General features: G+C 56.7%; 1 protein-coding gene across 2 annotated transcripts in view; it reads right to left on the bottom strand.

Annotated features, from left to right (window-relative positions):
• Window positions 1–2,361: 2,361 nt before the first annotated feature.
• AGO2 (argonaute RISC catalytic component 2) overlaps window positions 2,362–14,859 on the bottom strand; it is a 97,378-nt gene continuing 84,880 nt past the window's right edge. Inside the window, exons 14-19 of one of the 2 annotated variants that reach the window (XM_080801488.1) lie at window positions 12,639–12,729; window positions 10,673–10,867; window positions 8,652–8,786; window positions 5,084–5,185; window positions 4,217–4,416; window positions 2,362–3,950 (exon numbers count right to left, since the gene is read on the bottom strand). In XM_080801488.1, coding sequence (XP_080657614.1) covers window positions 3,842–3,950; window positions 4,217–4,416; window positions 5,084–5,185; window positions 8,652–8,786; window positions 10,673–10,867; window positions 12,639–12,729 — 832 coding nt within the window. In that variant the 3' untranslated portion in view covers window positions 2,362–3,841. The remainder of the gene's footprint in view (window positions 3,951–4,216; window positions 4,417–5,083; window positions 5,186–8,651; window positions 8,787–10,672; window positions 10,868–12,638; window positions 12,730–14,859) is intronic. The other variant, XM_080801489.1, reaches the window with a different exon arrangement.

The raw sequence follows: 14,859 nt of genomic DNA, 5'->3' as shown, positions 1-14,859 counted from the left end.
ATAATTTCTATCATATCCATCAGGTACCATGTGCACTGGGGATATCTACATCGGCCAAATCGAACCAGAGCAGAAAGAAAAAAAATAAATAGCAACATTTGCATTTAACGACAATAAAAATAACATACAATATAACATCAGTAAAACCCCCCATACCCCCCACCCCCAACCCTGCTGTAGGAACTGAACTCAAACTGTCTTTTCCAACGAGCACTCCGTAACCAGGGGTGAACATCAGTGATGGCAGTGACCACGGCCAACCTCCCAGAGCGTGGACCTCACTCTGCTCCTGCCGCATCCCTCTCAGGCCAGCCCGCCCAGTGGCCAGGGGTTGCCTGTGGCTCTAGAGTGCAAACGTTCATCCAAGGGAGTGTGACAACACTACCAAAAAGCAACGTCACCTTACAATGTCAAAGCAGACCCTACAATGTTGTAGCACAAGTGTGTATGCGAAGACTTCTCTAAACCAAAACCAAACAATCCCTTTCTGAAAGTACAGGTATGCCCAGTTTTACAAAAAGGTATTAGAACTAGGGAAGTCTGAGCTTGGAGAACACGGACAGGACGGACTCTCAGTGTCCCCAAAGGGCGCATCCACACACGGCGGCCGTCCACGGCTCCCCTGGGCTTCCTTCATCGCTCTGTCACTGGGGTGACGGTGGGGCGGACAGAATGGACAGTCAGGAAGGGCTGGGAACGGTCCTTCTTCTTCAAGTGACATTTAAAATCAACTAGGGAGAGTACCAGTATGAGAATCTGATCAGGAGACATCTTTTTAAAGAGATGAGAGAAATCCCAGTTTTTCTTTTAAATGAATCCAGGTTTCTACACCGTAATTTTCACATTCAGTTTGCTTAAAGCAAGGCACACCTTACTTAACAGCGGGGGTAGGGCAAAGCCGGCATGCAGACGCCTCTCACCTCTGTGAGGGCCCTAAGCCTTGGGTGACCCTGGGAGCCGGGGAGCCCTGTTGGGGCCACGCGGGCCGAGGGAGCCCTTGGGGTGGGAGCAAGCATCGTCAGAGATGGGCAAGGGCCCCTTTTGGGTTCTGTGGGAACAGGGCTCAGACTTAGTCTACTGTACTTTGAGGTTTTAGGCTGTCTCAAAATTTGTCCTAATAATGGGGGGACTGGTAGAAATTTGGGAAATCAGTTATTTACCTGAGAAATTGTAACTACAGCCATTCGAATTCTGAATCATCAGATGTGTACAAAGGTATGCAGCCTACCTAGCTGGAGACGTTTGGTCTATTAATGCTTTTAGTGTTAAAAGTTTTATAAAACAAGCACAGGGCTATAAAAAGTACCCTTCTCAAAGGACTTTGGCCCACTAAAAGGAAAACCCCTCCTTCAAAAGGATAAAACACATTTTAGGTCTAATCTTCCGCCAGCCCGCGATCTTTCCTGGGTGTTAGCTTAGTCTGCCTGCGCTGCCCAACGGTTCCTCCCTGCTGGGCCCCCGGGGCTCGGGGGAGAGGACCCCTCTGACTTCAGGCAGCCCTGGAGCCCCGGCTGACGGTATAAAATACAGACGCCCAGCCCCAGCCCTGGAGAATCGGATTCAGGAGTCTGCATTTTCACCAAGCACCACCACCGGCCCGACCGCCAGGACACTGTTGCAAGGAGCAGAAACACACCTTTGAGACACATGGTTCTAGATGATCCTAAAAACGGCTGAAAACTAACCAAATTTCAGATTCCAAAAGTGTATTAGTGGAAAGATTTCCTCCTCAGCTCGAATGCTCTGGGAACTTAAGCCAAGAGTGTATCGGTATTCTTCTGAAAAGAGGAGAAAGTGCCACTTGCCAATAAGACGACAGGGAATTGCAACATTTCTTAGAGCAGAGGCTTCTGTTCGTTTTAAAAAGACCAAAAAAAAAAAAAAAAAAAGAGAGAGAGAGAGAAAGAAAAAGGAAAAAAAACCAACAACCAAACAAACCCCAAAACAAGAAAGATACAGCAAGAAGAGGCTAATGCCATCAATAAGACACTCACATGCACACACAGACACGCACACGCACACACCACTCTGAGTATTTATCTTCACAAATAATAGTCGCCCCTTTGTCATCGCCGCCCAAACCTAGGCCAAGTGCCCGTCACAGCTCTGCCCGCGGTGCCCCCCCCCAACCCTGGCCGCGCCCCAGAGCCCGCAGACCAGAAACAGAGGTGGGCGCTTTCTCCAGCGCAGGGCGCCCCCGGGGCCCTCGCTCCACCGCAGGGCCAGAGGTAAGTGTCGGGCTGGGCTTGGGGAGGCCTTCAGCAGGGAGAGGGAAACCGAGAGAGCACAAAGCAGCACGAGGGGAAGGCGCATCTCCTTCCCAGAACCTCTACATTAAACGTGGACTTTTTTTTTTTTTTTAAATCGTCTACAAGGACCAACAGCCCACTGAGCACAAACAGAGTTGTCCGTTGTTACCTTTCCAAGTGGTCCATGGCATCATGCTTAGTGCAACGGTTTCTAGACGGGCAAACCCACGTCTGGGGCCCAGGACGCCAATCTCTTCTGCCAGCTTTGCAGTCAGCCGCCTCCAAGGGCAGGGGCTTGCCGCCGACCACTAGCCCTCTGCGCCTTTCAGTGCATAGATCCTACGAAACTCGTCTAACAGAACCACACACAGAGAGAGGGACACTCTGACACATGGACTGGTTTCCCAGGAATGGAAGAAAATACATTCCATTTGTGCTTAATCGGCTGAGCAACACGGGGGACAGGAGGTGGGGCAGGGCCGCCGAGCCCGTGCCCGGTCCTCCCGCAGGTACAGGCTACGCAGGCTACATGAGGGGGACGGCGGGTGGCGGTCACACTGACTCAGCTGCTTATTCTCGTGCGTCAGCACTGAGAACCACAGGCGGTGGTCCAGCCTCCAGGCTCCACAACACTCTTCGATATGGTGAACAGATCACAAGAAGCACCCCGTAGTCAATAAAATGAAAAAACAGCATCTATCTATCACATTAATACTGCAAACCAGATATATATATTTTTCTCTTACATTAAAGACATAACAGTGAAAAAGGATTGTACTGTATTTATCACCACAGACCCGTATTCTTTAGAAACTTTGGAAAATAAATGTCACAGTCCTGTAGGACAAATCTTATGATTAGACTGTCGGCATATTGTCTTTTTTTCTTTTTTTAAATAAATTTTTATTAAAATGGCACTTGTCTGCCAATCTCTCTGGACCTAGAAATGCTGTAAACACACACGGCCCATCTGCCCCCCGCTCCTTATTTCAAGCTGAGTGAGAGGCGGGCGGTGGCGGTATTAGACGCCCGTGGGCGCCTCGGCGGGCCACCTGCCCTCGGTCCCGAAGAGCTGGCATCAGCCCTGTCAGGAGCACGCTAGAATCACTCGGACATAAGCGTTAGTGGCCACCTCAGAATGCTCAAGGCTTTAAAACCACAGCCGTGCTCTGTGTCGCTTTCACTCTGAGAACGTTCACAGCTAGTTTGAGCCCATCAATTTCATAGAGAATCATGTGTTAAAAACAAGTAAATTGAATGACCAAATAAATTAAAAATGTTTTAAAGCCCTGAGTTCATAGACTGGTTTTAGGAGATTTTTAGGAAACACGGGACTCTATTTTAATAAGCAGCTCATAGATTTTGGCAAACCATATTTCCTACGACAATGGGGTCTCATACAGGTCTGCAGTTCAAAATCCAAGTTTGAAATCTGGGACGGAAGGCATTCTGGAAAATGGAGAATCTACTAAAATCAATGACGTCTCATGTTCGATGCTGGCTGTCACGGAAGGGCTGGGCATCTGTTGGTCTGAGTGTAGCTGGTCTCATGTGAATCCAACTCGGTACACGATCGTAAACACTAAAACACGTCAAGCAAAGTACATGGTGCGCAGGGTGTCCTGATGAACCTGGACGGCCTTCGCCAACGCTTGATGGTCTCGTCCATTACTCTGCCCGGAGGTATGGCTTCCTTCGGCACTGTGGGGATGGGAGGACAGACAGAGAGAGTGCAGCCTTTAATGCACCATGAGGCACTGCACAGACGATAAGACGAGGCACCAGCTGTCTGGGGAGGCAGCCACAGAACTACCAGGTGGTGAAGACGCGGGCATCCTGGCGTCTGCGTCATGCTCGGCTCCGGCCCCCGGGGCCCCCTTGCTTCCCAGCCTGAAAATGCAGCTCCCAAAGCCGGTTTCAGAGGTGACCCCCGCCGTGCCCCCGGCCAGGAGAGGCCCGCCACTCACCTGTCATGTTCTTTGTCCACCAGGTGGTACCTGGCCCGGAAGGCCACCAGGTGGGCGTAGTACGCTGGCGCCGGGATGGACACGGAGCGCGTGCAACGCACGTAGGTGTGACACAGCTGGTAGGTGAGAATCTGCAGCTCATCGGAAGAGAAACGATTGTCATCCCAAAGCACGTGATAGTGGGAAGGCCTGCTTGTTCCCTAAAAGCAGACCAGAGGATCAGAGGAGTGAACGTGCAAGCGAGAAGTCCAGAACTCACCGGCCCAGGGCCCTGCTGAGAAGCCAGGCTTCGGTCAACCCCCCTCCGGAGGACTCAGTGGGAGAACGCTCAGGGACAAAAACCTGTGGGCCTCTTCACCGACACAGGCCAGGAGTCTTGAGGTGACAAGGGGCTACGGGGTGACCTTCCCCGGACATCCTGCTAACGTGTGGCAGGAGACAAGGCTGAAGCCCGCTAAGCGGGAAGTTGATTCGGAGTCAGCGTCTCCGTCCCAGGCCGCGCGCCTCCCACGGCCTCATCCCCGCTCGGCTCTCAGCTAGCTCGGCTCTCAGCTAGCTCACTGAGCTCCGAGCACACGGCACGGCCCTGGGGCCCCACCACCACACCTGGCCTTTGCACCCGCTACTCCTGCCTGACCTCGTCTCGTCTGAAATGGGAACCCTGAGGACAGCACACCAGTGGGCCCGTTCCCCGCCCCCAGGACCCCACGGTCCCCCCCTCACCTGTTCCCTGGCCCCCTGCCCACCTCCCCTACCCCGCCGCCGGGAGTGCCCTGCATGGGGCTTGTGCTCTGCGAGTGTCTGCGGAGCATGCGGACCATGTCACAGGGACACCGAGACTGGGCAGCAGGGACCCTGGGTCCTTACCTGGATGCCAGCGTGGCTACACAGGTAGAAGTCAAACTCGGTTGGGTGGGTGATTTTCGTGTCCACAGTTGTGCCTGCTGGAATGTTTCCACTTTTCCCAACCTTCAGCAATACAGGAACCCGTTAGACATGTCCAGGGACAACAACAGAAAGCAAGCAAGCCCATCAGCCTCGCCCACGCCGCCTTCAGATGCCGGCCCTTCCCGACCACGGGTGACCGGATCTCGCCGTCCTTAAGTTGGCTACACATTGGCTGAGCACAACGGCACGAAAACAGACCTTAACAAATAGCCCTACAAGTGAGCGAGTTCCTGTCCTACGAGGGCTGGGGTGCTTTTTCCCCAGGTCTCATAAGGTCCCAGGAAAGAAATTCAGGTGTCTTCCCTTCACTGAAGAATGTGTGCGTCGTAACACTCGAAGGGCTCATTGTTACTGCCGAGGGCACCGACGACGTACACATCTAAAACCGTGCATGACGGACACCTGGCGGGCCATCACCCATGCACAAGCACACCTGATATTCAAGGCAGACGAGCTAGACTGCCCAGAAGACTCAGGAGTGCCCGCGTTGGGCTGGTGGCTCAGTCACCACCACCCAGAGGGCACGCTCTCCATCCCCCCACCCAGGCCGTCCGAGAAGCAGGGGGACTCAACTCTAAATGTACATTCTGGGATTGCAGAATCACCAAGCACCCAGCTCCTGCTGCTGGGGCCGTGACAACGCCCAGGCTCTCTGGAGCCCAACCACAATCAGGAAGTCACTGACTTTTCAGCTCCGCAACTTCCACGGACACACGTGCACGTGCGAGTCCCAGGTCCGTCCTGTGCCTCTTCGGATTACTTCCTGTCAACCTTTTTCACACCTTCCAATGTTTAAAAGTCAAATATCTGAAAACGGTGTCCCCCTCCCAGATTTAGACTTTATCATCCCACGTGTACTTTCATTTCTCGCTACATATTTAAGTCTCCGTGAGCACAACACTGTGTTACCACAGAGGTGTTCAAACAGGGCGGATGTATCACATGTATCCTGCCACTTGCTGTTTTTGCTCAATATTGACGACTCTTGAGATGTGTTCATGTGCTACACAGTCTACCCTGCTCGTTGCTGGGCAGCACGCCAGCACGGGACGACATCACGATGCTTCCTCCTCTTAGTAGATGAAGTATTGCTATCAGAAACAACGCTGCAGTGAACATTCGTCTACTTGTCTCCTTACACACAAGCAGGTGGGCTTCTCCAGGGCTACAATTACCAGACTGCATCCGAGCTGGCTTACCAGTCTGCACTCACGCTGGAAGCACAGGACAGTCTTCGTAATAACATATTTACTCTGTGCCAAGGACAATGCAAAGTGCTTGGGACCTTCCCAACACCCTCAGGAAGGTGCTCCCAGGAGGCCGACCCCTGTGGCCACGTAGCCCGGATGCTGGGGATGGACTGGCTCTAGACCCATGCTCCTGACCACAGCCCAGCACCTACATCCTTGCCAACACTTGGCTGTTATCAGGATAACCTCATGAGTTCCCCCCCCAGCACCCCCCCAGTTATTTCCCATTCTCTAAAAAAAATTGTGTAAGATTATTCTTTGATAGTTTGATAAAATTTGCCTATAAAAAATCTGGATAAACTTCACAAAAAAAGCTAAATAGTCTCTTCTTTTTTCCTATTCTCTCCCACACTTAAGATCATCTACTCTTGAAGGCTTGGTTAACACTTGCCTGTAAGGCTCTCTGGGCCTGATGCCTTTTGGAAAAGATTTGATTATCCTCTGGAGCTGGTTTTAGTAATTTCCCTGATTCCACAAACAACCGTGTGTATCTGTCTCTTCCCACTCTTCTAACGTATCTATCAGCATAAAGCTGTTACCATCCCATGATGATTTAAGTAACACATCCCCCTTCTGGGGTCACAGACTCTTTGCTCTTAACATGGTTACGCGTATCCTCTTTTCTCCCTCCCTGAGTCTTGCTAGGTTTCTCTATCTTCAAAGAAGCAGGTTTCGTTTGTGTTCATCTGCTCAGTCTTCTTCATTATCTCCCACAGAGAGGGGCTGGGGTTTAGAAACAAGCCGACCCTGAGCCCACGCGGCTCCTGGCGGGGGCGGTTTACAGGCGGAGGAGGGAGGAAGCCTGAGCGCACCGACTCCACGGCCTCTCCCCTCCACACCCAGGACTGGCGCTCTTCTGTTCTTCCTACACCTCCAGCCTCCCTGGCCTGTTCTCTTTCTTGCTTTCCGGCGCGTGTATCTAAGCCTCTCCTCTTCTCTCCAAGGACTGCTCCAGCCGCGCTGCATAAAGTCTGATACGAAATCCTCTTTTTATTCAGTTCTGATTACTTTGTAGTTTTTATTCCCTTTGCATGTTTAATGCGTGTGCTACTTAGAAGTGAATTTAAAATTTCGGGCTTTCTTAAATGTCTTTTTCGTTCTACTGCTGATTTAAAATCGAATTATACAATTTAAAATAACAAACGTGGTTTGCCCAATAGATCTATTTCCAATAGATTTGGAAATCTCCCGAGATCTCCTTGTGACCAGGAACAAGGTGACTTTCTTAAGCCTTCCGCGTGAACGCGAGTGTCAGCGGATGGACGTGAGCCGTGAGACCTGGCCTGGTACCCCCCGTCCAGCGTCTGGCTTTTGGTCACGCATGCCTGCCCCCGTGTCTGACAGTGGTGTGTTCAAGTGAGCCTCTCTGGTGGAGGGTTTGTCAATTTCTCCTGGGAATTCTGTCTGGTTTTCGCTATACTGTATTTTCTTCCTTTTACGTATTTTTAGGTCACTGCGTTAGGTGCGTCCAAGCCCACGGCTGTTACATCTTCTTGGTGGATGTGACCCTGCAATCATGACAAATTGTCCCTTTCTCACTACAATCTGTATTTCGCCCTCGCTGTGCCTTCTCTGGTGCGGAGGCCCGAGCAGCAGGAGGGCTGCTGGCTCTCAGGGGAGTGTCTCCTTCCCTGTGGGCACTGTCCCTTTTCGCAGGCGGCTACATGATGCTGTGCACTTTAGGATGCTAGGCTATGTGTACGTTTATTTTTATTTCTCCTGCTGGGAACATGGAAAACACCCGTAACCAGAAGATCCCAACCTTTCCTCAACTGTGGTGATTTCTTAGCTGCTCGATCTACAAACCTTGCCTCTCCCTTGTGCTCGTTATTCTTATTCTGGAACTCCCAGGAGACACACCCCGGGACGGGCTCCCTGGAGCCCCACCACCCCACCACCTTCAGCACCCCACCACCCCCGACGGTCCCTAGTCTGTGGTATCCCAGAGACTCTGCCCATTGTCATGGCTGCCACAGGCCTTTTTTCAGAGCCAGGGGTCTGGTAATTTCTTTACTGGACAAATGAGATCTCCGGCCCAGTCCTGTTCCAGGCCTGTGGGATGTACAGGTCCACACATCTCACCAGCCTGAGGACAGCCCTTCTCCAGCGCCCAGGGCTGGGTCTCCATGAAGCCCCTCGTCAGGGCTCTGGGCGCGGGCGGAGCAGAGACCCGTGTCCCTCACGGCCCCACGGCCTAGGGCCGACCTCTGCCCACTCCTTCAGTCCCAGAACCTCACCCTCTCGTTCTTGTCGGTGCAGAACAGCCGTGTGTGGTGCCTTTTCTGTACCACTATGAAAGTGATCCCTGGCTGGTAGTCTTTTTCTAGCTTAATACACGCCTCGCGAATGGCCAGCAACTCATGGTGGAGAACCTGAGGGAAAGAAAAGATGAGTTTAAGGATGTTTTTTTTCTCTTTAACAGTAACTTTCTACCTCGGAATAAATCCCTTAATAACATGCGCTACTTGACAACTACTCGCAGTTCAGTCCTCCGGCTGTGCCAGCTTGTGATCCGCGGTGTGACTGCCTTTCTGCATTTGCTTTTTCCAGGTGTCACAGTTAAATGGTTTAAATTAGATAGTGCATAACATTCCTCAGCACGGTTTCTAGAATGTTCTGAGTGCTCCATAAATGACACCCATCATGCACAGAAGTAAGAAAGCACAGGGGGAGACATACACATGAACAGATCAAGTCAACAACTCGTTTTCTGTGCTGGAGAGGAGGGAGAGAACCCAGCGGAATGAACACTTCAGGAGTTAGACCGGGGTTCATACCCTAGCCCTGCCGCAGGCAACTGTGCGGCTCTGGGAAAGCCACGGGCCCTCTCTGATGCCCAGCTTCTTTCACTTTTCAAGTGAGAACATCCTACCTTGCAGGCTTGCTGCGAAGACTAAAGGAAGGTACAAAGCGCCTGGGAGTCAGGGCAGCGGGACACTATGATGTTGTTCTCACCGTCTGCGTCCGAGATAAACAGGCAAACAACTTCTCAGGCTGTGATGAGGCCACTCCAGGGACCACATACCTTAGATTTTTAACCATGGTCCGAATCTAACATCGTGTTGTTTCCAAAGTGTTTTGGGTTCTGGGTTGAGAACCGCCAGCTGTGGGGATCCCGTAAGGCACAGGCTGTGTTCCCAGAGTGACAAACACAGAAGGCACAGACCCCTCTCCAGCAGCAATGGCTGAGGTAGGGGGTCGGGGGGCGGGGGTCGGGGGCAGAGAAGAGGGAACATTCTCTACCAAGGGAAGCCAAGAGCTTTTGTACAAGAGGTGCCTTTGAGGTCGGCACACACTGGACCGTGGATGCTGGGGGCGAACGTCAGAGGCACCAGCCCTGCCCCTGCAGCAGCTCTCTGAGGCCCCAGCCAGAGGGTCGACTCCCTTCTTCCCACTGACCAAGGGCCTGGGGTTGGGGGGGATGAGCTGTGGCCCCCCCCTTCTGGAGCAGGAAGGTCTAGGCATTCTCTAGCACGTCCGGGGGGCCTGGGGCCTCGGACACACAGCAGCGCAGCTCTCGGGGTGCGTGCCTGTCCAGGAGGGTCTCCCGCAGGACCGGACGTGGACCCCCAGATCTTCTGGCTTCCCCGCTAACATCTCCCAGAGAGGCGCGTGTGGGGATGGGGTGGGTGGGGGTGTAACTGGCTAGGATGGATGTCGGGGAGACACATTCAGGGCGTGGCTCTCCCGAGCGCTGGGCGAGGACGGAGGTCCCCGCAACAGGGAGGGAGCGCAGGCGCTTGGACGCAGAGCACAGCAGCAAAATCCCACACCCGCTCCCTCGCCTTTTCACTCTACATCTGACGCCCCCCACCCCCCCTCACCTTCTGGGCAGCCGCCTGAACCCGCGATCCACACGTCACCCAAGATCCCATCCGGACGGTGGCCAGTCCCGCAAGCCCTCCTCCCAAATGGAGCTCCCGTCCAGCTGCCCTCCTGGCCCCCTGCCAGAGCCGTCACCAAGGCTCTGAGGCCTCCACCCTGCAGCCTGCATTTCCTGCCACACACGGAGGTGACCCCCAGACAGTGGGGGTCCCCAGAATCCCCCCCACCAAGCCTCAGAAGGGCACCCAGCTGAGCCGGCCCAGACCCGACCTCCCCGTGGCTCCTCGTCCCCTCCGGTCCTCCCTCGGCCCTGCTGGGCTCATGGCCTGTTCCCCGCCCGCTGTCCAGGTGCAGCCACACGGACGTCAGCGTGCCGGATGGACAGGTGACTCTTGGGCACTCTGAGACCCCGGAGGCGGCCGCGGGCACCCACCTGCTGGAACTGGCCCTCGGAGACGCCGTCGCGGTAGAAGATGATGCGCGTGGGCTTGAAGCGCGTGGACTTGTAGAACTGGATGAGCAGCTCGCGGACCATGGTGGCCAGGTCCTGGATGATCTCCTGCCGGTGCTGCTGGACCCGCACCGTGGCGCAGTAGCGGTTGGGGTGCGCATCCATGCTGCCCACGACCTGTGGGGACGAGCGAGGACACACATGTCACCACCCCGACGTCACGGCACAGTCGAGGGGCAGCAGCGTGTGGGAGGCGAACCTGCTGTCTCTGTGTTTCTTTCTGGGACGCGGCCACCGTACTTACTAAACACAGGACGGAGAATAAGTGTGCTGCGAGCGTCTGATGAAGAGGAGGTGACTCTTCTGAACCCCGACTCCGCCTGCGAGCCTGAGCGCCGTCAGCCCCACAGAAGCCAGCTGAGAAAGCCCACGTTTCCTCAAAGCACCACGCTCCCCCAGAGAAGCTGCCTGCCCGTCGTGGTACATCCCTGCTCCCCGGGAATGGGGGACCACCCCGAGGGCAAGCTGGCGAGAGCCCAAGGGGCACGGTTCCTCAGCAAGGAGGGGCTGGGGAGCATCTCACCAGGTGGAAACCGCGCTCCAGGCAGGACGCGGAGGTTCCAGACGGCTGAGTCCACGAGGAAGAATCACATTACCGAACGCTACCTTGCCAGAGGAACACAGCCCCCGAATGACACCAGACGCACCCGGCGTGGGGAGGGGGGGGCCCACAACGGACCCTGGGGAAGCCTGCACCTCCCGGGGGCCCAGCCTCCCCGGATGGCCAGATGGTGGCTGGCCCTGTCCACACACGTGGCGGGTGTTGCTCCAGAAAGGGCCGCCGTGATGGAGGGAATGGGACGCAAAGCCCCTCACGTGGGAGCCTGACAGCGTGGTGGTCCCCAACGCCCCACACAGCTCAGACCCCAACCCTCAGCCTCGGGCTGTCTACAGCTGTGTTTTCCGCCGCTTCTCTTGAGCAACGGAGCTTGGCTTTTCTGGACTTCATGTGTCAACTGAGGAAATGAACAGTGACCCCACGAGGTTATGACTCAGCGGAGTGACGCAGCCCACAGCCCAGAGTGTAGCAGGTGCTCAGAAAATGTCAGTCTTCTCTGATTAGTCTGGAGGGCGTGACAAGTGGCCCTACGCGGTGTCAGGCACGTGACAGGATGCACAACAGCCCGGAGGTCACTCCGGCAGTCCCCACGGGGGATGCTGGGGACACAGACCTTGAGCCTGATGCCTCCTTCCCTCCACCCGGCTGCCCACGATGCAGAAGATGGGGGGCCCCATCAGAGACCGCTCCGACGGAGCGCTCTGGCCCTGCGCACCCCTTCCCCAGTCCACGCTATTCCACACGCTCTCGAACAAAAGGCCGTTATGCTGCCCATCCCGGGCCCAGTTGGCTGGGGCACAGAGCAGGGGCCCCGGTCAGTCTCCAAGGGCAGGAGACAGCTGGCGAGCGATGCGCAGCACAGGTGTGCAGGGCCTGGGAGGCAAAGCCCGCAGAAGCCGAGACGGACCTCAGGGCAGAGAGAGGGCAAGGCCTCCGCTGAACTCTGACCGTAACTACTTCACGTTTAGTGTTTCAGAATAAAAGAAAACGTTTCAAAAGAGTGCAGCGTAAGGAAAGTGGGCCCACAAATCCTGCACAGCATCGGCCCCCACAGGCAGAGAGCCCCTAGGCCCCCAGGAGCTGCAGGCAGGGCCCCACAAGACAGGAGTCGCGACCTCCTGGCTTCTCAGACACACTTAGCCACGTGCAGAGTCCCCTCCAAATACCAATTGTCCACGAGACTCTGTTTCGCCAGCTGCTCCACAAACCACTGCGGGTGTTGGGGGTGGCTCTGGCCACATGCCCTCCCAAGGCAGCCTGGCCAGGGCGCAGGTCCCACGCGTGGGAGGACGTCGGCCGCCACGGCCCAGCGGAAGCACGGATACTCACGGCGGCGATGGAAGGCTTCTTCCCGTCCCCAGCGGGTGGGTGAGTGACGTCGGCCCCCAGGAAGATGACGGGCTGCTGGAACACGGGCGGCCTGCGGAGGGAAGCCGGAGTGTCTGAGGCCCCCGAAGAGCATCACTTTGGCAAAGGCACTGCGGTTGTCTTTTTGGAAAAAACCTCGTATTTTTTGATGGCCCATACAGAAACCCTGGCTGATAAACCACACGAGGGCTGAGCTCTGCTTCCAAAGAAACAACCCGGTGCGGGGGACGAGGGGTAGGAGGAGCGGAGACAAGATGGGTCACGCGTGCACGGCTATGGAGGCCGGGGTCAGGGAGGCTCCTGCTTCTGTGTGCCGGAATGTTCCACATTCATCAGATGTGCTGAGTCTCTACATTCAGGAATTCGTGAGACGACGACCATACATCCAAGACCCCACGTGCGTGAGAGTCCCGTACCTGCCTCCCACCTGGGACCCGCAGCCACACTCCCCAGCGTCGTCCCTGCTGTCCAGCAGCAGCTTGGGGCTGGGCCGTTCTGCGCTGCAGGGGCCGCCCCCCACTCTGCAGGATGCTCAGCAGCACCCCTGCTCTCAGCCCATGAGGTGCTAGGCGCCACCCCCCCCCCCCGCCCGCCCAGGGCTAAGCACACAACACGAGCTTCCTCTCCTCATTGTTCAAATGCTGTGTTCCAGCACTTTCCTGAAGAGGCCGTGTGCACGCGTCACATGCTAGCTTTGTGTTCCAGAGCTGACGCTCTCTACGGCTTACTTTTTCCTTCTGGAAAACGCAGCCGACACGAACACGGACGTGAGCACACACAAGCCAAGCGCTCTCAGACGGCCTGGCCCGCCACACGCGCCAGAAGCGCCTGCCGCTCCTGTCCTTGCCGTGCAGCGGTGAGAGGTGCCAGGTGCCCGCCCGCCCAGCCGGGAGGTGAACTCACCGGGGAACGGTCCCCACGGGACTCCCACTGGCCAGAGCCCCCCCACCTGGAGCCCAGAGGTGGGGAAAGGGCTTCGAGTGTGTATGCCATGTGTCCGTGTCCACAAAACGTGCACCGGCTTCCCCCTGCAAGCTCCGGCGTGCTCCCAACCACACCCGGGGGGGGGGGGCTCTTCTCCCGGGGGTCCTGGGACATGGAAGTGGGACACAGGTGAGCTCCCGGGGGCTCCCTGCACGGGGGAAGACGCCGCCCATGGCCACGCGGACGGACCTGCCGCTGGGCCCTGTCGTGGACCGTGGCCCTTCTCTGTGAGCCTCCAGGGCCCGGCCCCGTCCCGGCTCTCCCCGGCACCAGCGCCGCGCCCTCCTCCCAGCTCCCTCGCTCCCGGGAGCCCGTGCACCTGCAGCTGTGACTCCCACCTCCACGGGGGAAGCCACACCTGCCTGCAGACTCCACTCTAAGCTCCACCTCCGGCAGCCTTGGGCCCCTCCCACCAGACTTCCTGCTGTCATGGCAACGGGGCTCCCTGCACAAGGTCCCCCACCCCCGCGCGGCAGAGTCCACACCACGTGACACAGACTGCAGTGCCCCTGGGGTCCAGGACCTGCTTGGTTCTCCTCCTCTCCCTTCTGGGGCCCCGCTGCTGGCTCCCGGTGTCCATGACCTTCTAACCCCGAAGCGTCCAGGGCAGCAGGCCTGGCCTCCCTCCTGTCTCTGCCCTGCCCTGGGGGATCTGCCTCCTGGCTTTCAACCCCAGCTCTCGGCTGCAGAGCCCTAAACACACATCCCCGACAGCAGACCTGTTTCTGCTCGCCCACCCGTGAAGCCCCTCCAGCACGACCCCGCAGGCCCCACCCCTCGTGCCGCTTAGGGCCGCAGAGGCTCAGCAGAGCGAGAGCCTTGGACACTCTCCTCTTCCGCTCCCAGCCCACACCCAACCTGTCTGCGGGCCCTGCAGCGCCATCTTCCAAACACTCCGTCTCGGGGCAGTCCCCCACCCTCCCCTCCCCCTCGCCAGCATCCCTCCCGAGACAACGCAGGGGCCTCCCGGTCCCATTCCACCCGGAGCTGGAGCAGCCTTTCAGAACAGACACCTCCAGGAGCTGTGTCCTGCCCGCAGGGAGCCCCAGGCCAGCGCCGGCAGCCCCCGCCCCCGGGTCCTGGGCTAGAACAACCCCCAGTTGCCCTGACAGGCTCCCACCCGGGGCCCTTGCCCGAACCACACCTGGGTCCGGAACACCCTTCTCGCAGGCATCCCCACGTGCCTATGCCCTTCTGC

Source organism: Martes martes (assembly GCF_963455335.1).
Source record: "Martes martes genome assembly, chromosome: 4".
Lineage (NCBI taxonomy): Eukaryota > Metazoa > Chordata > Mammalia > Carnivora > Mustelidae > Martes > Martes martes.
This window is presented reverse-complemented; position numbering and strand designations above follow the sequence as displayed.